This window comes from Falco peregrinus, chromosome 5 (assembly GCF_023634155.1).
Source record: "Falco peregrinus isolate bFalPer1 chromosome 5, bFalPer1.pri, whole genome shotgun sequence".
Taxonomy (NCBI): domain Eukaryota; kingdom Metazoa; phylum Chordata; class Aves; order Falconiformes; family Falconidae; genus Falco; species Falco peregrinus.
In genome coordinates this window covers 108,708,175-108,730,205 of record NC_073725.1, presented here as the reverse complement: position 1 = coordinate 108,730,205, position 22,031 = coordinate 108,708,175, and the positions used below count along the sequence as shown (strand labels likewise).

At 50.8% G+C, this 22,031-nt stretch overlaps 2 protein-coding genes and 1 long non-coding RNA gene across 3 annotated transcripts in view; 1 reads left to right on the top strand and 2 right to left on the bottom strand.

Moving 5' to 3' along the window:
* On the top strand, positions 1–7,182 carry TNNC1 (troponin C1, slow skeletal and cardiac type). Its single transcript, XM_005234550.4, has 6 exons — positions 1–92; positions 4,539–4,569; positions 4,915–5,061; positions 6,019–6,133; positions 6,242–6,378; positions 7,014–7,182. The coding sequence occupies exons 1-6, from the start codon at positions 69–71 to the stop codon at positions 7,043–7,045; spliced, it is 486 nt and encodes a 161-aa protein (XP_005234607.1). The 5' UTR covers positions 1–68; the 3' UTR covers positions 7,046–7,182.
* Positions 7,183–13,534: 6,352 nt separating this feature from the next.
* On the bottom strand, positions 13,535–16,280 carry RPL29 (ribosomal protein L29). Its single transcript, XM_055805052.1, has 4 exons — positions 16,140–16,280; positions 15,861–15,905; positions 15,021–15,085; positions 13,535–13,730 (listed from the first exon to the last, which is right to left on the bottom strand). The coding sequence occupies exons 2-4, from the start codon at positions 15,895–15,897 to the stop codon at positions 13,617–13,619; spliced, it is 216 nt and encodes a 71-aa protein (XP_055661027.1). The 5' UTR covers positions 15,898–15,905; positions 16,140–16,280; the 3' UTR covers positions 13,535–13,616.
* Positions 16,281–17,384: 1,104 nt separating this feature from the next.
* LOC114011351 (uncharacterized) overlaps positions 17,385–22,031 on the bottom strand; it is a 206,203-nt gene continuing 201,556 nt past the window's right edge. Inside the window, exon 13 of the long non-coding RNA XR_008747369.1 lies at positions 17,385–21,983. This is a non-coding gene — a long non-coding RNA (uncharacterized LOC114011351). The remainder of the gene's footprint in view (positions 21,984–22,031) is intronic.

Below are 22,031 nucleotides of genomic sequence, written 5' to 3'. Positions count from 1 at the left end.
GCTCAGGGGGCAGCGCCAGCAGAGCGTGACCCTGACATCCCCTGGCCCCTCACCCACCCTCTCCAGCCATGGATGACATTTATAAGGCAGCGGTAAGTGCCTCCCTTTGGGGCGACGTTGGTTTTTTTTGGGGGTGGAGTGGGGGTGTTGAAAGGTTTTATAGTAGATTTCCCAAAGCTGTGATGGAGTTAATTCAATGGAGAAAAGCAAATAAATAATTACCGAGTGGCAACTTTTAGTCATCATCATCATCCTTTCACAGACCTTTCCCACTGACGGCTCCGAAGGTTTCACACTCTTCTTGTAAGCGTGAAACTCTCAACTGTGCTGCTAAATTATTTGCAGTGACTCCCTTGGTTCTCCACTGTAAGGCAGGGAGATGGCCTTTAAGTGAAGTTATAAATCTCAACAGAAGTGTGAAAGTGCAAGAGGTGGCTGCTGGTTTTAGCCCAGACAAAGCAGAGCAGTGTTTCCCATGAAATGAACATTATTTCTATGAGTTAAACCTCAGCCTCTTCTTTCTGGTGCTTCATAATTCTGCCATTGCCACCGTTTCCCCCCTTAACTGAATATTTTCCTGGGAGATTTTTAAAAAAATCATTGGCTTTTGTGAGTTATTTTGAAACATCCTCCTCCGCTTTCCTGCTCCTGTTATCTGCTGTGCAGAAATCCAGAATGTCAGCTATGCTCTCAGGGAACGCAGAGCATCCTAACAGCTATTTTAACTTACACAGCTGCACACTGCACTCACTGTGTAAACCCGAACTATTTGGTCTGTAATAAGAACACTGCATTATTTTGTAATGCAGACTGACAGTGATATGCATGTGGAATAAGGATGAAAATAGATTTTGGATTGTGTGGATCGCTGCTGTCCTTTCCATAACTGGAATTAAAATAAGAGCTTTTTGATGATTAATTTTTGTTAAAATCAAACCTGATCAACTATATATTAACCAGGGGCACAAAATATACATCATACAAGTCTTATTTTAATTCCAAGGTTTTTAGTGGGAAGAAAGGTAGTGCTTGATATGTAATTGAAGAGGAAAAAAGAATGCTCACACCTCTTCTGTCCTTTGGTCAGCCTTGACGCTTGTGAAATGGAAATCCCCTAGCAGTCCCAGTAGCGTGAAGGCTCAGGAAAGGCTGCACAATGAAATGCTGAGTCCCCCAACCAACACCTCCAAATGGGAGGAAAATGTGACCTGGAAAATCAAGGAAAATCAAGGCTTCTCTAATTAAGCTTTTTAATCAAAAATGTTCTCTGTGACTCAAGGCACAGGCCCTCCCCTTACTGTTTGGGCACCTCATGCCCTTAATCAGGGAGCAAGGCTGAAGTTCTCTGCAAGCCAGGGATGCCCACAGCCAAAAGGGTCCGTCCGTCAGCTGGGGCAGTGCAGCCGCAGCATGCGTGGAGAGCCCCCCACAAAAAGGGTTCCCCACCCACAAGCTCCAGCCTCCCTCCAAACCTCTGCCCCAGAAATGGGCAAAAATCCACAGGTGAAGGTCATCTCTAACTGCAGCCTGTGAGCTTTAGCAGAGCTAGAACATGGAGGAATTTAGCCGAGAAAAAGGAACTGCAGCGATAGAGAACAACCCAAAACTACCAAAAACTTACCCCAAATGCAGAGTCCTTGCCCAGGGAACTGGGCCACACAACAGATCCGATGTCCCATAAGGATGTTGTTGCTGGTTGGAAGGTGGGGGCACGCTGGTAAATGTGGAGCTTGAGTCCTGGCCCTAAACCACCAGCTCCGTTAGAGAGGCAAAGCAAGTCCAAGCCAGGCACCAGCTGGGACAAAGCTTTTTTGTGGATCTACACCCCAAGATTTTAACTGTAAGAAAACATTTACTTGGAAAAAAAAATATTCAAGAACTTCAGCTTCCCCTGTCTGACTTCAGATGGAAACATGGGATGAAGAGAGGAGCTGATAAAAGCAAAATACAGCAGATCTGGTATCACGGCAGCTGGCGCAGTGCTGTGAGCTTTGTGCTTGGCTTCTCACACCGCAGCCGGAGAAACCTGTCCCTGCAATGACATGGAGGGAAAAGAGGAATAAAGCCACAAACAGCACCCGAGTCCAGAGGGCACGATAAACACCTCAACAGACACCTCTGTAAGACAAGCCTCACTCTATAGTTGCAAATACATTTGATTTGCATACAGCATAGCTGCACATCTATCCATTCAGTAGTCAAGGAAGTTTCAAAAGTGAGTATTTTATTAATTTGCTGTATGCTGATGGCACATATTAATACTATATTTATGCCAAATTCCCTACATGCAGCCAGGGAACCCAATGGATTTTCATCTTGCCCATTCATGCCTAGATAAGGGTGTGCTATTTTGGGAACATTTTTAGGTTCTGTTAAGCACCGCTGAGAACAGTGCCAGGGACAAGTGTCCAGATAAAGGGCTGCAAGGATAAATACCAAAGCCTGGGAACAATCAGGGAGCTCATCTTTATCTCCAGCACCTCTCTCGCCCAAGCTTATAAATAGTGAATGCGCCAAGAGGGTCATGTTACCCCAGCGGCTAGACAGTGGCCGTGGCCCTCTGCCGAGGGAGCCTTGTGGCTCTCTGCCCAAATGACAGCCCCGAAGGGCTACCAGCGGCCAGCCTGCCCTCAGCAGCACCAGGGCTGCAGGGGCTTGGGTCTCCTCCTGCCACGGCAGTCCTGCTGCCGGCCTTAGTGCTCCCTGCCTTGGAAGGCTTCACCTCCCGGTGTGCAGGGAGCGGGCCAAGGCTCTCTACCCACTTCCCACAGGCTTTGTCCCACTATGAAAGAGCACTTTCACAGAATCGTGGAATCACAGACTGGTCCGGGCTGGCAGGGACCTCTGGAGACCACCCAGCCCAAGGCCCTGCGAAAGCAGCTCCCCCAGGAGCCGGCCGCTCAGGGTCACGGCCAGGCGGGGTTTGAATGTCTCCAGAAGAGGAGACCCCGCAGCCTCCCTGGGCAGCCTGTGCCGGTCTGTGACATCCTCAAAGTAAAGAAGTTCTTCCATCGTGTTCAGAAGGAACTCCTTGTGTTGCAGCTTATGCCCGTCGCCCCTTGTCCTTCTGCTGGGCAGACTGAAAAGAGCCTGGCCCCGTCCTCCTGACACTCGTCCTGGAGATATCTGTAGGCATTGATAAGGTCCCCTCTCAGCCTTCTCTCCTGCAGGCTGAACAGCCCCAGCCCTCTCAGCCTTTCCTCCTAAGGGAGATGCTCCGGTCCCCTCACCATCTCCATAGCCCTGTGCTGGCCCCTCTCCAGCAGTTCCCAGTCTCTCCTGAACTGAGGAGCCCAGAACTGGACACGGCACTCCAGGTACAACCTCACAGGGCAGAGCAGAGGGGAGCCTCCTGCTGCAAATGGGAAGGATTTCCAGCCAGCTTTTGCAAAACTGTTGCTTTTTGGGTCAAAAGCACCTACCTTCCCTCAAAGACAGGTGCCACCACCCTGGGCTGCAGGGTTCTGCCCCAACCAAAACACAGGGGGGAATGGGTGCTGGGGACTGCTTGCGGGGGACAACAGTAAGGAGATGTTAGTGGGGTCAGTCACCCTCTGCGGGGGCCAGGGGTGGTCCGGCAGGGGGTCATACATGGCTGACTCCAGAGAGGCTGCTGACCAGCGTGGGAAGGAAGAGTCAATGTTTTCACGGATGCTACCACAGGGGCAGCTGGGCACGGTGGTGGGGTCAGCAATTTCACAGCAGCAGTACCTGCATGCAAGAACGAAGCCAAAGAGAGAAATGCACTTAGAGGCATGACAGAGCTGATGGATTCCTCTTTGCTCTCCTCATTGATTAATTAATTCATGCTAACTACTAAGAAGCTCCCACTGATCATCTGTGGGGAATGAATTAGGGTAGGATACGGGAACAATCCGCCAGCCCATTTCAGCTAATACCTGATGGCTCCACAGGCTTGTTCTTCAGGGAGGTGCCCCGAACAGGTTGAAGGGACCAGCAGCTCCCTTCGGAGGCAGAAACCTTGGTAATAAACACCGACTCGGGCAGCAGTAGACTGCTCTAAATGTTCTGTGCAGTGCAAGGCGTTTCCTGATTCTAGGGCTGAAAAACAACTACTAGGGGTGGTCTTGTCCGCCTCCCCCTCCCCAGCACATCCCACCTCTGACCTGGCCCAGCCCAGGTGGGAGCAGCCCTCAGCAGCACAGCCGTCCTGCCGCAAAGCCTGCCGGCAACAAAAACGCTCCACCAATGGAGGGCGGAGGCAGATGCTTTTCCCACTTGGTCTCCCCTCCTTGTGCAAAGGCTGCTTCTCCTGGGTATCAGACGCTGCCGCCCTACAGAAATAATGCTCACTTCAAAGAAGTTGGGAATAATTTTTTTTAAGGGGAAGAATCTCTTAACACCACAAAAAGTTGTGGTGTCAAAACCACCCTGGTCATACACCCTGTAGTCCATGAAGGCGACTGTTGCGAGGCTTGGCTGACATTTGCAAAAACTGTTGAACAAGTAACGTGTCCCTTTAACAATTACTGACGCTGATGAAGAAAGATGACTTGGTCTCTGTGTTTTCCTTGCAGGTTGAACAGCTGACAGAAGAGCAAAAAAATGGTAGGTGCACCTTTAACCTGACACCACAGCCTAAAGACCAGATCCCCAGCCAGCAGCCCAGCCTGCCTCAGCCGTTACACCCCGGAAAATTCTTTTGGCCAGCCTGGCCAAAGCAGGGCATGACCACAAGGATTTTGATCCACTAGTATTTCAAGCCAGGCAGTTTCTGTGCGTGTGCCTGGGTATCCCCACCGTGCCATGCCCGGGCAGTGCTGGGGGTGCATGGCCAGGGGAGCTGTGCCTGGGATGAGACCCCTGCCCTGGGGCCACCTGCCTGCAGGGGCAAGGTGCAGAGCAAGCCGCCCCCCCCCCCCCCCCCCCATCTCCTCTCCCCTCTCTCCTTAGAGTTCAAGGCTGCGTTTGACATCTTCGTGCTGGGGGCAGAGGACGGTTGCATCAGCACCAAGGAGCTGGGGAAGGTGATGCGGATGCTGGGGCAGAACCCCACCCCTGAGGAGCTACAGGAGATGATAGACGAGGTGGATGAGGATGGTGAGAGATCTGGGTTCCTTCCACTCTCCCAAGCACCATCCCCAGACCTGCAGGCATGGTGGGCATGGTGTGGATCTGCAGCACTCAGCATCTGTGCAGCACTGGTAGGATCCATGCTGGGGACAGTCACAGCCAGTGGGGAGCAGCCTGCAGCACTGTGATTTTGAAGGACACTAAAGACCCACCAAACTTCAGTGTGGTTCCTTTAGGAAATTTCCAGACAAAAAGAAACTAGAAAAGAATATTACTCCTGTATTGATGAGATTGCTTGAACTGGTGGTGGGGGGTACCCTGAAATTGCACAGATCCATGTAAAAACAAAGTGTAGGCTGAATGTAGCAACTGCCATTTCGAAAATGCCACAATTACAGGATTCTATCATCAGGCAAGTCTTTCACTACTCAAGTGCATACACACACACACACACACACACACAAATGCACAAATGTCAATACCGATTAAATCAGTGTGCCAGCAATCACACATAATAAAATCCACTGTGTGCAAGTTGGGCAGAAACACCACACTAACTGGAAAATAAAAAACCAGTTAAGTATTAGGCAAAAAGGGACAACAGCGGTGCCATTGAAAACAACAGTACTGTACTGCTGGTGCAAAACCACACTGCATGAATACCTGCCTTGTGGAACTTCTCTTATTAAGACCTAGATGAGATGGACAGGTATCTCCATAGCAGGAATTTCCATTGATCAGCACTTCCAGTAGGACTGTTTGTTCATTTTGCCTTGGCAGAATGACTGCAGAAGGTAAAAATTCAGTGATAAAATCAGCGCAGGGCCTCGGTCACTTACTCCGGTGTCCTGAAAGCTGCCTCTCGCTGCAGGGCTGCTCTCCTGAGCTTTGGTCCTTGGTTACTAAAGGGAAGTGTGGTCTCTGGCTTGGCATTGCCCATCCACCCACTGTAGTGCCAGCTGACGATGTTCACTCTGCCTGCAGGCAGTGGCACTGTAGACTTTGATGAGTTCCTTGTTATGATGGTCCGGTGTATGAAAGACGACAGCAAAGGAAAAACTGAAGAGGAACTCTCAGATCTCTTCAGGATGTTTGATAAGTAAGAGCCGCGACTGCAGCGTGGCAGGGTGGTGGGAGCCATGCAACCGCTCCCGCTCCCCCTGCCTGGCGTGTCGCTCCGCTCCTGAGATCTTCTGTCCTCGCACAGAAATGCTGACGGCTACATCGACCTCGAGGAGCTGAAGATCATGCTGCAGGCAACGGGAGAGACCATCACCGAGGATGACATAGAAGAACTGATGAAAGATGGGGATAAAAACAACGACGGCAGGATTGACTATGACGGTAGGACCCCTGGCACGCAGTTTGGTCGCGAGCCCTTGAGTGTTGCCTGGGCAGCTCCCATGGTCCTGGCTACCTTCTTGGACAGGCCTGAGCTCATGCAGGCAGTGCTGGGCAATACGCCTGGCTGCAGCTGGTGTTTGCACAGGGAGGGGGGGTTCTTATGCTCGTGAGATGGCAGCAAGCACCTGGGGCTGCCTTACCTGGCCCCATGCTGCGAAAGCCAGCCTGCACTGAGGCAACGCTGCTTTTCACCAGAGACCTGCCCATTCCCTCCCGTCCCCTAAACGCAAGCACCATCTCTGAAGGGCTGTATCTTCGAATGTGATGCTGCTGAAATGACCCCCTGACCATTTCTGAGCCGAGCTGGTGGCTGTGTCCCTCCCTGGGCTCTCACCTCTGGCATTTTGGTAGAGGCCGAGGGTGGTGCTGGGCTCCTTTGACGTTTCTGTCGGGAGTCACGAGGAGTCCTCGCCACAGTCAGAGGGGCCGTAGCCATCCCCCCTCCGCCTCTCATGCATCAGGGGGATGGAAACGGAGACAGGGCTGGAGAAAGCTGCCAAGAGCACACTTGGCGGTTGCAAGGGCACTTCAGTCCCACCTCACTCCCCTTGCTTCCAATGTCTTCCCCTTGGCAGAGTTCCTGGAGTTTATGAAAGGAGTTGAATAAATCTGAGGCCAGATTGACAGCCCCAATCTTCTAAACCCTGCTGGCTCTGCACCTCATCTCCTTGGCTAAGTCCCCTGGCTACCGGCATGAAGACTGAGCGCTGAGAAGGGTGGCCACTGGGAAAATAAAACACGTTAACACCGAGTGCCTCAGATGGTCGTTCCTTGGAGGTTCAGTGAGACCTTCACCCTGGTCGCGTACTCACAACTGACGGGGCTGCATCGAGTGCTCACAAGCGGCGCCTGGTGAGGTGACGCCACACCTGGAGCTTTAAGCCCCCCAGAAGGTATTTCACTGCCAGCCCAGCAGCAAAGCCCGGCCAGTGGTGCCAAGGGTGCTCAGCGGGGAGCTGCCATGCAGCATCTCCTCACCCCTGCTACGGTGGGCAGGCTAAGGAGCCAGCGCTGGTGCCTGCTGGTTTAACTGGAGCATTGGCAGCATTTTAGCAACAAAATGTGAATTAACAACCACTTATACCATCACTGGAATCCACAGGTGAGGGACAGTCCCTCTCCTCCCTGCTCTTTGCCCCAGCTGTCCCAAAGGGACAGCCCTTCCTCCTCCCCGCCATCCAGATTGCCACCCTGAAGACCAGCTCACTTCCCTCTGGAAGCATGAATAAAAAGCCATTCCTAAGCCGGACTGGGTGCCTCCCTCCCATCTCACCCAGCCTGGTGGCAGGTGGCAGCCCCATGGCACCTCATGGTCCTCCAGCAGCCCTGGGCGGGAGCCTCGCTGCAATACCAGAAACGCCCGATTTTCCCTCAGAAGCCACGCTTGTTTGGGCCACACGGGCCCTTAGCAAGGTACAACGCCGCTTTGGGTCTTGGCCCCCAGACAGAGCGTGACAGCAGGGCTGAGGAGGACAAGCCGTGCTGTCACCAAGGGCCCCAGGTGCCATCTTTTCTCGTCCCAAGGAAGTGTGGCATTCCTGTGGCATTAGCAGCTCTCCCTGCACACAGCTGCCTCCTCCCATTGAATTACAGCCCCAGCACAGCTTGTGCATCGCAGTCATGTTGCTAAAATCAAACATTTACCCAAGCAAAACAAACATTGGCAGGGCAAGGCTTGAGATGGTGTCGGTGCAAGCCCCAGTGATGCCCTCAACCCTGGGCAAGCACACCGCCACGGCAGCATGTGCTGCAGCACCCTTCTGCCTCTCCTCCCAAACCCAGCTTTTTTTACTCCCCTCTTTGCAGGAACAATACCTCGAGCAGCTGTATTTGATGTGATACACACCCTCATTTGCAGCAATAGCAAAATATTGTAATTCAAACCAAATGAGCTTGAGGTGAAAACAGGCGTGAGAGGGGTTGTTGGCTGGTTGGAAGGACACAGCTGTGTCTTTCCTCGGAACAATGAGCACTGAACGTTTTGCTCAACCAGGGCTTGTAACATCAGAGAAACTAAGGAAACAAACCCCTGTCAGCTAGAGCAGCTGATTTTCTTTAAAACCCAGAAATTTTGCAAACATCTGGCAGACCTGCTCAGAGGGGTCTCCCCGAGGGTCCCAAGCCCTCAATGCCATAGCTCCTGCTGATCCAGGAGAACTACAGGTGCACCACAAGCGACACAGAAATGTGTTGGATCAAACGACCCTGTGACAGGAAGCGCTCCTGAGTGTTACCATCTTCCATTTCCAATGAATCCTTAGCCTGGAGATCAAAACCTATCATTTTCCACCTTCCCAGTGTAGCAGCAGAAGCCATGTCCCACTGAGACCTGCTTCTGAGGACACAGCTGAAACGTTTTTCTACGCCAGGCCTGGAAATCTCCACAGAGTTGCAAATACCCAGACTTCAGCCGCGAGCCAAGGTGATGCCGGCTCTCCCCACAGCCACCCCACACCCGCACTCTCACATCACATCTCGGCAGCCACCACCGACAGCATCAACACAGACATCTCCAAGATACTCTCCACTGCTTACTCATAGGCTGTGGCCCACTGAACAAGGTTAACTCCCTCCCTTCAGTCACGAGGCTTGGACTCTGCTGTGACCCCAGGGAAAAGGATGGCTGCAAGAAGCAGCCTTGCCTCTCTCCCCTTGGTGCAACAGCAAGCCACGACCTCGCTGCCTGCCCACTCTTTTCTGAGAGTAAAAGAGGGACAGCAGAGGCTGGAGAGAGAGGACAAAGATCTTGTAGCAGCTGAAGCTTGGCCCTAGAAGAGCAGACACACTGGTGCTGCTCGGGCTTTTTCAGTCCTCAGAGCAGAGGTGCCAGCAGATCAGCACGCTCTGCACCAAGTCAGAAAAACGGCTGCGAGACCAATTTGCCTTAACACACTGACTGTCCTCCCAGAGTAAGGCAGCAAATGCCACAGGGTTGAGCGCTGCGGGTGGATTTCACTGTTGGCTAAAACATGGGAACAACTGCACTGAGAATGCAACGTGGCATGACATGCTGGCGAGTGGGTTAGATGGCTGAAAAATCAGTAACCAACCAGCATCAGCCTGGCTGAAGCCTCCACTGTGCCTGGAGATGTGCTAATGGTGAATGAAAACCACCCGGGAGTCCATGTATCTCTTCAACTCCAAATAAATTTGCAGTTTTCCCTGCATATGTAGTGAACTTTTGGTGTCTGAAGCCTTTAAGAACATGACATGTCCACATGCACTAACTGGGAGTGAAAAAAACCCAAAGTAATTGGAACAATTTTCTTTTAAATCAGGCAAAGAGCCATTTACCGCTCTTTAAAACAGTCCCTAGACCTGTGTGCTCTAACCCCCCAGCTGAGCCAGGAGCTGTGCTGGCAGGTGACAGCAGCCCAGGCCACCAGACACAGCCACAGTTCTCAGGCCAACTGATCTGCTTGCTTTCACTGGCAGTAGATTTAATTTCTGCCGTGGTTTGCAGATTTCCCAGCACGTTTGAGGGCTCTCTTCAGCCCCCAGTAAAACTCTGCTGTGTGAACTAAGTGACTGCAGGAAGATCTGAGAAACTTTGTACACATCTCCCTAATAAAACTTTGCATCTCGCCTACAGTCATACCACGAGCCAAGGTACTTCAGGCAAACACTTCACTGCACCAAAGGCCCTGGTCTGTAGAAACACCTGTGACAGCCTTAAAACTTGGGCAAAGCCGAACTCAAGTTCTCTTCACTGCTTTTTTCTTAGGCACGCTACTGAAAGGCGGTAAAGGGGGACAGAGCAACACGTATCCAGCCCTACTTTTCATTTTCACTGTGAACATCGATGCCCCCGGTGAATACTCTGCCCCATCAGAGCAATTCGTACTGCTTTGATTTCTGCTCCCCAGTTCTGTGCTCTTGGCTTTTGCGTGACAGCTCACCTTTGCTAAATGAGCTGATTCAGTGTTTGGTTACACACCCTTTGCTCTTTTTTTTTTTTTAAATCAGAGGGAAAAAAGGAGCCAAACAAGAACTTGATACTGGAGCCCTCAACTGCAAAGGGGAGAACTAATCTGCAGCAAGTATGACGTCCAGCAGCAGCAAGCACGACATGCAGAACCTGATATACAGCAGTAGGTGAGCAGAGAGATGCTCTCAAGCTCATTGGCCTCCTGCAGGATACCGAGGACTTATCATAAGAGTTTTGGAGTTCTTAAATGTCAAAGATGACAGAGGTCTGTATAACGGGAATAATTTCAAGCGGGCCACAGCTGCCAGTTCAGTCTCCTGGGCTCTGTATGTGTAATCCTCCCAAAAAGGATCTTCAGCTTGACCAACAGAACTTAAATGACTACACAAGGCAAGTGAAAGAGGATGAGGAGCCACCACAAGGCCACATCAGCAGACTCCCCTTTGCAGCCTTCCCTTCTTGGCTGGGGCAACCTCGACAAGGAAAGTCACGGACTGAGCTGTCATGGGCTTAGAAAATGCAATAGGTGATCAACTGATATCTGGGGCCAGTGTCCTGTGGGACCACCATGCACGCAGGGAGCGGACAACAAACCTGACACCAAGCTGCTGTGGACGCTTACAAAATTCCTGTCTCTTGCTACACAATGATGCCTGGATTAAGGTTACGTTCCTCTGTGCTGCATTTTGTCACGCAGCTGCTATTTTGGTCAGAAAGTCAGCGAGCCCATATTTGGGAAGCTGTCCTGCTGAAGGGCAGCATGAAGGGCAGCGAGATGAAAACGCCGCTTCTGAAGGCAGGCTTGGGGGAGCCGCCTGGAGCTACAGGAAGCCTGTATCTTCCTCCCTGCTTGTTAACATACCAACATCCCTTTCTCAGCCTGACCCTTGCCCCTCTCCTTCCCTCTTCCCTTAAGCTGCATCCTGGGGGTGAGCTACTCACAACACAAGCACTGTGGGGAAGATACCAGCAGGTGTTTAAAAGAGGGAATCTCCTTTCTTAGGTAGGAAAGTCTTAGTGCTAGAGATTTAAAACGCAGAACTTAAAAAAACCCAAAACACAACCAGGTTGGAGATCTGCAGACATGCAGGTGAAGATGTAGCCCGACAAACACGATGTGCTCTGTCCAGAGGCTTTTTCTTTCACTCTTCTTGTCACAACACGTATGTGCAGCAGACTGACCTTCATTTACACAGCTGGATTCCTGCCACCATCTCCTCCAACACCACTAGCGACCCAAGAGGACCTCTCCCCATGCTGGGTGTTGCTGTCAGCTCTGGCAAGGGCTGCAGGGCAGCTCCGGGCCAGTGGCTGAGGATGTGAAGTGCACACTAACCTGAACCACCACTACACACACCTGCCTTTGTAACAGCTCACTCAAGCGGGGCAGGCACTAGCCACACAGCTGAGACCTCCGGCACCCACAGGCACTCAGGTACCACTGAGGCCAGTGGGATTTAAGCTCTGTGTGTCTGCCTCTGGGTGACCTACCACTTGCCAAAAAAACCCCCACAACCCCACCAAACAACAAACTCCACAGAAAACCCCAACACCCCATACCCACAAAACCCACCCAGCTCTCCAGGGAGGATTAACACCAGGAACCTCTCACCAGTTGGCTTTCAGGCATAAATGAAGGCAGCTGGGAGACCACGTTTTTATCTTGTCTACCTGGTGGTATGAATGCTGTGGCTGTACGCTCTCCCCAGTGCGGCACACTGCTCTCACACAGCAATTACTTGAGTTCTTTTGGCTGACAAACATCAGCCTCCACAACAGTCCCAAAGATGCACACAGCAGAAACCAGACAGCTGAGGGCTGCGGATGTCCCTCAGATTTTAAAAGCCTTTGACTCCTGAGCTTTATGTTAGTAAATCTACATTGCTTGGTTTAGGGTTAGGTGGTATTTTTCAGTCAAAACCAATTAAAAAGCAGGAACTAGGAAAAGAATTTTGAATTCAAGCCACAAAGAAATCAAAGTATTTACCATGTTTCAAAATAAAACTGCATTTTGGTAACTGGCTAAACTAATTTAAAAAAATCAATTACTTTAATGAAAAAAAAAAATTCAACCGAAACATCCCAATCTAGCAGGTGTTTTGCTGCTCTACAGCAAAGTCAGAAGATACTTGCAAACTTCCAGCCCTTGTGTTGATTTGTGGATTTACACCACCATCAGGTGGACGAGCATGGGAGTTGCAATTTCAGGAAGAGTTCCGTGCATCTCAACAGGTGGCTCACTTCAGGAATAAAAAAAGGACCTCCTGAACCAGCTTTGCTGGCTGGTGGGATCTGGAGTGAAGCCCCCTCCTGATCTACAGAAGCACAGCAGTAACAAACCCCTGCCACAGCACCTCTTGGGCTTTTGAATGTTACTCCCCCAATCTCACCAGTCAGTGCATTTCATCAGACAGGTACTTTTTTTGTTACTGGAATGAAAGACAACCACTAAAATACAGGAACTATGAAAAATACACTTATTTTATATAGTCCTGAAACTTTACACATTCCCATGGTAGCTCCACGTCAGTACTTTCACATATTTCAGAACACAACACACCAATCTAACACTAATTGCTATGATTTCCATGACCACAGCTAGCACTGTTACCTTCCCATTTCTCACATCTCCCTAGCTAGAATCACCTTACCCAGACAGCAACACAGCAGACATGTAACAGCCCTTGGAAATGTCACCCTGCTGTAACAACACTAGGAACTACCATAAAAACCATGGTATTTGAGAACTCTGAACATGCACGCCAGTGTCAAAAATAATGTAACCTGTATTGAATGCTGTCACCCAAAAGCCTAGGCAACACTGGCTCCAATTTGAACACGAAGAAACAAGTTGTTTCTTGTTTAAATTTGAGAGCTTCACTCCATAACCATTTCACAATTTCAAGAGACTTTGAACTACTGAACGCTCATGACCTGCACCAACGATCGCAGCAGAACAGCACCAAGGAGCGAGCACCTGTTTCACTTTCTACATGTGGAGGCTGACGCTATCCACACAAAACTTCTCCAGAGCTCTGGCTGGCATGATCTGCCAGGGAACAAAAATACACAACTGGTCACTACACACAGGCTTGATGCACAACTGGCATCCAAAACAACGCAAACAAGGCTTCTGGAGGGGTCTCCTCAAATTCAGAGGGTGAAGACTTTGTTACATCCAATTTTATTTTTACAAAAATGCTGTAACATGCATGCCAACAGGAAAACTGGTTCTTTATCTTAAACCACGTCAGTCCTTTTTCTGTTGAGCAGCCTGCTTGGCGTTGTTGGCCTGCATCTTCTTCAGCCCCTTTTTGTTGTGTTTCTTTGCAAATCGCATGTTCCTCAGAAATTTGGGATCAACCTATAAACATAAGGAAAAAAAAATAAGCTGTGTTGTAGAAGGGATATATGTAAAAACATCTGTATCTTCAGAATGTTCAATTATCCCTAAATGTTGGCTGTGATTAATTCTCATTTTTTTAAATTTATTACATCAGCAAAATTATTTTAGCCACCTGTAACTATCCTTTAACTAGCTATTTTCCTTGATTTTTATAACCAAACCCAACACCCCAGCAACTGACATACAGAAAGAACAGAACAAGTTGAGTACAACTGTAAACAAGACAAATTTCATTTTCATGTCACAATACCTTCTGGATCTGAAGTACCACAAACCAACCTTGGCAGGTGAGCAAATATACATGGAATTGTTGGGCAAAGACCAGTGCCACTTCCACAGGCCTTTCCTTTTTACATTGAAAGGAAAAAAGTACCAGCACAGAAGAGTAGCTTCCCAGTTTTGTCAGCTGACAGCTGGCTATGCATCCTGCCACAGCTAGGACCAATTCTCAGAACTGTCAGCTACTGTTGGCCAGAAAAACATTTGCTGTTGTACTGTAAGCAGCATTTTAACTGGCACATGAGTGTCAGGGTTTTGTCATTTTAACTCACGCACGCTCAGTGCAAGGAGACAAACTCTGAGACTACCAGACTATCTGCAGAAGGGGGCAGGACTGAACCATGCAATACAGAAGTTTTCACGTCACATCCAAAAAGCTGATAGTCACATCTACAAAGCAAACAGAATCACAACCCTCCCCAAATCAAAAATACCCTGTTTTCATTTCCAAGTGTGGAAAAAGATCCTGTCTTATCACTTGCCTCACCTCAGAAAAAGAAAAATACTGTCATTTTCATACGTACTGTAGAGAAATGCCAATTCCTCTCATCTTCTGAGTGAAATTCTCTGTATTAGTACATAAGTAAAATAATATTGAAAGGTACAGAGAAGAAGACGACACAGCAGGACTCAGAAGGGAGAAGAACTATTGAACTGACAAGTGTTTATTTATTGGAAGCAGCAGTTACTGACACCCACCTGAGCAGGACAGAGACAAAATTGGCCAGTTTTACAGTAAAAAACAGTTTTACAGACATACAATGGTGGATTTAATGTGGGTCAGAAGTACCACAGCTGCATGTCAGGTAAGCAAAAGATAAAAACAGAAACCCACAGTGGTTCTGACCATCTGAAACACAAGCCCCTGTCTGCAAAAAATACATCAGTCAAAATAAAACAAGTACTGGACTGTTTCATGGTTAAGCCTCAATGGCCTAACAGCCCGAGAACGTCAATAGAAATACTCACCCCTTTGAGAGATTCGTATCTATGGGATCTGGGTTTCTTGATGCCATTTCTGTGCCACTTACGGGCTATATGGAGAACAAGAAAATTCAAATTACTATTTCTGCTAGTATTAAACAGCAGCATTAGCTTCTTTTCAAGTCCAGCTGACCCTATCAAAAGGGTGCAAAATAGAACATTTTCTGATCCTTCTGAGCCAAACTAAATGCAAATTACAGATGAACTTCTGTTCTCATTCCGCTGCACACTGTGCTCTTGGCTCATTCACACTGTTTGAGTTTCTAAATTCAAGGATTTCCAGCTTCTCATTATCTAATAATATACCACTGGCAACACCCGCAGCTCAGTAAAAGTTATTCTAGTCGTGCAGAAATTCAAGCACTTGTGTTTAGCGTTAAAGACACGATCGTTCACTGTGCAAGACCAAGCACAATCTACTCGCAAACTCTGCTACTTAGAGCATCGATGACAACACCCTGAACAAGAACTATTCTATCACCGTGGTCACCTTTCGATGGCACAGTATCACAGGCTGAATGTCATTCAGTAACGTGCTTAGTTCAAACATACAAAATTTGGTTTTTTTTCTGGTTACAGGTTATTTTCATACTGAGCCAAAATATCTCCCAACTCTTGCAAAACTCTCTTTTCATTAAGCACCCCATTCAGTCTCTGCGTACCAGTACCTCCTTCCCCCAGTTCTCTCACTGCAAAAAAATAAAAGACGTCTGGGCTGCCGTAACCGAGCAGCTCAAAGCAGCTGGTTAAAACCTCCCCGCGGGGCGCAGCCCCCGGCCCCCCGCTCCCGGCGCTGCAGCCGGCCCGGCCCCGCGCCCGGCTTACACTGGTTGTGCGTGGTGTGGTTCTTGGACTTGGCCATGGTCGCACCTGCAGGAAGAAAGAAACACGCCTCAGCCACGGTGGGCCGGCCCGCCCGCCACGGCCGGCCGCGCTACCGGCCCCGAGCCTCCCGCCGGCCCCGAGCCTCCCGCCGGCCCCCGCCTCCCAGCTCGGCCTCGTCCCTTCCCAGCCCGGTGGGACCGGCTCGGGCTCGGCCCGGGGAACCGCCCGCCACCGTCCCCGGGGCGCCGATGGAGCCGGATTCCGCAGAACCCCCCTCACCGCCGTCGCCGGGCCGGAAGAGAAGGGCGCACCGCGCGGGCTGCTGGGAAATGGGGCCACGGACCGGAACCCCGCGCCGCTCCGTGGTGCAACAGCCGCCGCCAGCGCGAAGGTTCCGCCCGGCAGCCGCCCAGCTCCCCTTCCCGCCCCGCCCGTCCGTGCCGGCCCCGGCCCCCGTGCGAGGCGGGGACACACGCAGCAGCCAGGCCCCGCCGCCCCCGGGCCGCAGCGACGTGGCGGACCCGGGTCCCTCAGCGATACGGGTCCCTCGGCGGCACGGCCCACCCCGGGGCCCTGCGGCGCAGGCGGGTGGTGCCGAGGCCCGCGGCCACCGGTGCGCGTGCTGGCCCTGCCTGGTCGCCGCTGGCGAGCGGCCTCGGCCCGCGCCCCCGGGACCGGGTCGGCGTGTCCCCGCCGTGCGTGCGCTGGGGCGGTGGAGGCGCAGGGCGGGTGTTGGCTCCGCGCCGGGCCGCGGGGTGCAGGGAGGCCGCGGCGGCGCCGTTCGCGTTCCAGCCCTGGCCGTGAGCCCTCCGGGCTGTGCCGCGGCCCCAGCCCCGACGCCGGCCGAACCCGGGGCCCGGCGCGCCTGCGGCTGCGGCAGAGCCACGGCGGGGTGCGGGCGGCTTCGAGCGGTGTCCGAGCGGGCCGGGCCGGGCTGCCCCGCGGGGGTCGCGTCTCCTGCGAAAACACAGGCCAAGGCTCAGGTACCTCAGTATCTGCCAGACACTGAAGTGGTGACGAAGGCGAGCAAATGAAGCCGCGTCTGCCCACAGTGCAGCTACTTCGCAAAGGTGCCGACTAACCCAGGGCACTTGGGCCGTTTTCCTTCCGTGACAGCAAGAGCAGGCCTTGCTGGTGTGGGCAGCCCTGAGGTGAGCGGATCGGGCTGCCAACGCCTGAGGGATGGAATTAAGTCTCCTGGTAGCTCCTGGTACCTGAACGCAGGAAGGTTTGTGATGCAGCCATGGGGGAGCCCCGGTGCTGGCTGTGCCGCTGTGGACGCCAGCCGTGGTGCCACAGAGAGGCGTTTGTGGTTATGGATTAAGGCATCTCCCACAGCGAAGTACGAAAGGAAAAAGGCAAACCAAAGGGCAAGCTCACCCAAGCTCATTGGGGTGTCTCTTTGTACAAACCGCAGCGTTTCCGTCCAGGATTGCTGTGCTTTCAAATGGGAACCTTTGAAAAATGAGCAAAAAAAGGCTCACGCTTTTCTGCATTGTGGTAGAACAGAAAAATACTGCCATCTTCGTATAGCATTGCCTTTATTTTAAGATGAGAGACACAAGTGATTTGCCTAAAATAACCCAGACAGGAAAAAATAGCCCAGAGACCAAAGCCCCTGGACCAGTACATGGGAGAGAGAACCAGACACGTTTTTTCAGTGACATTGCTTGCAGAGCAATAAGCTACTCTGCCTTAAGTTCAGATACCTGTGAACAAGCTCTTCATATTACAAAAATGCAACACGAAAAATAGCTTATCCTTGATAGACAAATAACACTGATGAATCTGAAATGAAAATAGGATAAAGAAAGTTAATGCAATTTAATTTCAGTATTTTTCTTATTTCCAGCAAGACCTAAGTTGCAAAATGTATTTGGCTTTTTTTTTTTTCTTTTTTTCTTTCTGGGCAGCTGTTTTTATCAGTGTAAAAATCAATGAAAATAGCAATACTCTTTTTACTGGCATTTTGCAGCTGGAATATGAGGTTCTCCAAAAAATCCTTCTTGATATGCAAACTTCTGACTTTTTAAATACTGTTTTTTAAAAGTTCTTTCCACTGTAGTGATCTGTAGTCTTAAAATATTTGGCCATCACTGTGGCCATCTAATCACAGCCAACAGCAAAAAGAAAGCCTGACTTCCCTGATAACCAAAAGAGCAGAGCTCAGCGGAAGATAAAACTGACCCCCAGAGGTATGTTTGCCTCCCTGCACTGCAGAAGGCAGAAAGAAATCGACTTTTAGGTTCCCTTATCTTGGCCATTAGATGATGAAAACTCTTGTTCTTTTTCACTCATTTCTGAGCCTTCATTCATATGAAGAAACAAGGATTTATATATACGGTTTCAGTTATCTTTTTCAAGTTCTTTCAGTATCTCACTGCAATTACTGCCGTCGAAGCTCCCTAGAAGTCTTTCACAGCTGCTGCTGGGTCCACATGAGAGAAGCATTCAGACTGGTGGGGATTAGAAAAGCTGTGCTTAATGCCCAGGTGGTATGCAAGATCTGTAAGCCAATTTATTATAATAAAGCTGTGGAAGTGCATTCAGTTCATGGGGCTGAGTGTAATATATTCAGAGTAGTTTATAAACCACTGAAAACCAATGCAGAATATCGGGTAAAAAGGATGTTCCGACACAGGATCAAGACCCATGTACACTACTGGATGATCAAGACCCCTTGAATTTCTCCTGTGCTCTGATGAGCTGCAGTATCTGTAATTATGGTATTACGGAGAACAATTGGCCAGTTCAAAACCTTGAATCATACTTTTAGTGATTACAGCCTTAATTAGTGCATGTTAGCCCAAGTGTCCTCTATTAAAGGAGCTGTGTTCATTAAATAGGATGGTAATTACTCCAGCTGCAAAACAATTATGAAAAAATCATAGGTTAAAATAAAAATCTCACAGTACCTTTGACAACTTATCTCAGTCAATGTCCTTGCCTCACACACGTTTATGCCGATTGATCTCTGTTGGGTTTGTCACCGCTTTCATGGTGACGCCACATTTCAGCAGACTCGACTAATCTTGCCTCCTCCCTCCCTGTGAGCTGACATTTTGACTTGGGATAATGAATTACCGTAGCTGCCACCATTCAGTAATGTCAGTGACCTGGAGAAGCTCAGTGCCCAGGCCAAGTGCTCCATGGGTATAAATCCAGGAAAACATCACTAATTTCTAGGGAACCACTGCGATCCACCCCACAAAAGGACATGGGCAGGGTTTTGTTGACATCTGGTGCAATATTTTGGAGGTGTTCTGTATTATATATTCTGGTATGTACATTTAAGGAAGATGTTACATGTGAGAAGCTTCTCCCAACATGTATCAGGGCTCAGGCAGCTATCACAGCCCATGCTGAAAGGTGAGCAAAGCATGGGGTGCCTGGGGTGCCTCCCCTGGGCACTGCTTGCTCACAGACCAGCAGTGGCTGGGGACTGATGCTCCAATGCATTTCTTGAGGGGGCAGTGTCAGGAGGCTGCTTGGGACGGCTTTTTTGGCAGCTGGGAGCACAAGTGGCCTGCTGCCACCTCCCTGGTACTGGGAAACAGCTGTGGGACCCCACACTCCTCCTGCTCTGTATCTCCGCTCACCCAGCGTAGCACCAGCCCTGCCAGGACACCCAGCCAAGTGTGCTGTCCTATACAGCTACAGCAACTGCCTTGATTCATGGTTATACCAAACCACCTCCTCGTTAAGCAAGGAAATAAGGCTGCCTTCACCTCTGCACGGTGCTTTCTGAAACAGAGGTGCTTGCAGGGCTGTTGGTTGTCCAGTGCAGTGCTGATGCCAGGGCTGAGTCAGGCTGAGTTTTACAAGAAGGGTTTGGAACTGAGGTTGAGGCTGGTCGTTTCCCAAGATATTGGGAAATTTCCTCCCTGTTTCCACAGGAAGAAGATGAGGAAAGGCCGTGTTCATGGAGGGTGCTGGACACAGCACAACAGCGTAGCTCTCCAGTGCCCCGGCATGCAGGCAGCCTCTACTACGCAGTGTCCTGCAGGCTGGACGAAATCCGTGACAGCAGTTTTGGGTGTTGATTAGAAGGAGCGCAGCTGACTTTGCTTGACATGGACTATGGGGTGTCCCTAAAAGCTGCTCCTTCGTGGAGAGGTATCAAGCAGTGGGGGAGAGCGCAGTGATGCTTTTGGCTGTCCCAGCTGGCTCACAGGCAAGGTGCCCACCCCCACCCCCAGCCTGGGCTGCTCCCAGGGCAGCTCAGGCTCTTGCCACCCATCACCCTTCCTGCCCCACGGTCCGCAGACACCATCAAAGTGGAGCTGCAGTGTGCAGGGTTGCATCTTGTTGGGTATGGCCATCTTTGTCACCTTCCTTTCCCTCAGCGAGTGGAGGCAGGGCCGAGGCGGCTGATGGGCCCGAGAGGTCCCTGGCGGGAGGCGGTGGCTTTTGGGCAGTGTTAGGGCTGTTCCCAGCTTGTGGGTAAACAGGGCTTGGCTGTGCCGTAAGCCCGAGCTAATGATGCCAGAGGGGAGTGAGGGTGATGGACAGTGCCCAGGGACAAACGGCCACTGCGCCTCCACAGAAGCCACCTGGAGAAGCAGGGACACCAGCGTGTGGAGGCACTAGGGGGAGCCTGAACATAACAGATCCCGTTCTGGACTCAAAGTGGGAGCACTGGTCCCAGCCAGAGAGAAGGGACATCTCCAACGAATAACAGCAAGACACACAGCAGTTTCCCCCTTGACCTGACATCCTACCTGGCTGTGGCTTTTTTGCCCTGACATCTGTTACAATTTCCTTACAGACATGAAGAAATACTGTTTCACTTACAGAAAGCGCTGGTCTGCCAGCAGGGAGACGGCTGGCTCTCTGTGTTTGCAGTAGGATGTAAGAAAAACCAGTGGCAACTGGTGGCGATCATCAGACCGGAGGGTTCAAGAGAGCAGGAACTCTTGCAAGGCAAAGGGGACCAGAATTCCCGATTCGCAGCTTTGGGTATCCCTACGGGATGGGGAGCAGCGTGGTGCAGCCCTGTGAGTGCTCCTGGGCTGATGTCAGGGACAGGGGAAGAGTAGCTGAGGCTTGTGTGCTCTGCTGGGTGCACTCCAGCTAGCCCTAGGTAGGAGAGCTGGGGCACTGGAAGAGGCTGGAAAGCTGCAGTCTTTTATTTTCCCCAGCAAAAGTTTCATTGCATTGGCTTTGGACAAGGAACAGGGTCACTGGCTCATGATCTAGTTGTCTGAATCTCCCCCTGCCACCATTGTCACCGAGGACCAGCGCAAGAGCAAGAGAGTCTCAGGGTTAGCTGCACATGGGCATCAGTGCTATGGTGGGGCAGGGACTGGGAACACTGGTTTGCACTAGTGTTTAGCCACAGTGGGGAGATGGATGCGTTTGTTCCAAGTACATCTGCAAAGCGTATCTTCTTTTGCAATGTTTGCACTGGGCCAAAAGTTGCTTTCAATGGGGCGATCAAGCTCAGCCCAGCAGACATCAGAGGTACAACCAGAAGAGGGGTGAGCCCAGACCGTGAACAAAAGCTCCGTCGCTCCTGGCTGCCCTCGGAGGCTTTCGCTCCCCCTTGGAGACCATCCCTCAGATCAGCCCAGACCTTCTGCCCATCCTTCATGAGCATGTTCCTATAAGCAGCTTTCCACCATGAAGTCAGGAGGAAAAATCAGGCAGCAGCCGGCAATGCAGCCCTGACCTTTCTCTCCAGGTCTGCCACCTCCTACCACTCTCCCCAGAGCTGGCACTACTAACAACTGGTTTCCTCTTGTTATTTTTCCACCTCCGCTCCTTCCTCCAGAGGGGAGGCCGTGCTGGTGGCCCACGTACCGGTGACTCACAGGCTGGGACCTGTGAGGAGCCAGCTAAGCTTGGCCAAACTTAGTAACATCTCATTTTCCATTGCCTACACCCTGGATGCTTCTTCTGGCTGGGTTTGTCACTGGAGGCCTTCTCCAGCTACCTGCAGGGTCAGGGGGGACTAGCTCGAGTGTGTTTCCTTTAAGTTTTGGCAATGCAGGAGCTGGGCTGAGATGGAGCAGCCCTTGATGCAGATAAATTCCTTCTTGGTGAGTGTTTATCCATCTTGCTGATAGCTGAAACCCACAAGATGCTCTGGACATCAAAGAGGGCATTTCAGGCTTGGGAAACCTGTAAATAAAGATAGAGGAGTGCATGGTAGTTGCATTTTTCTGGAGG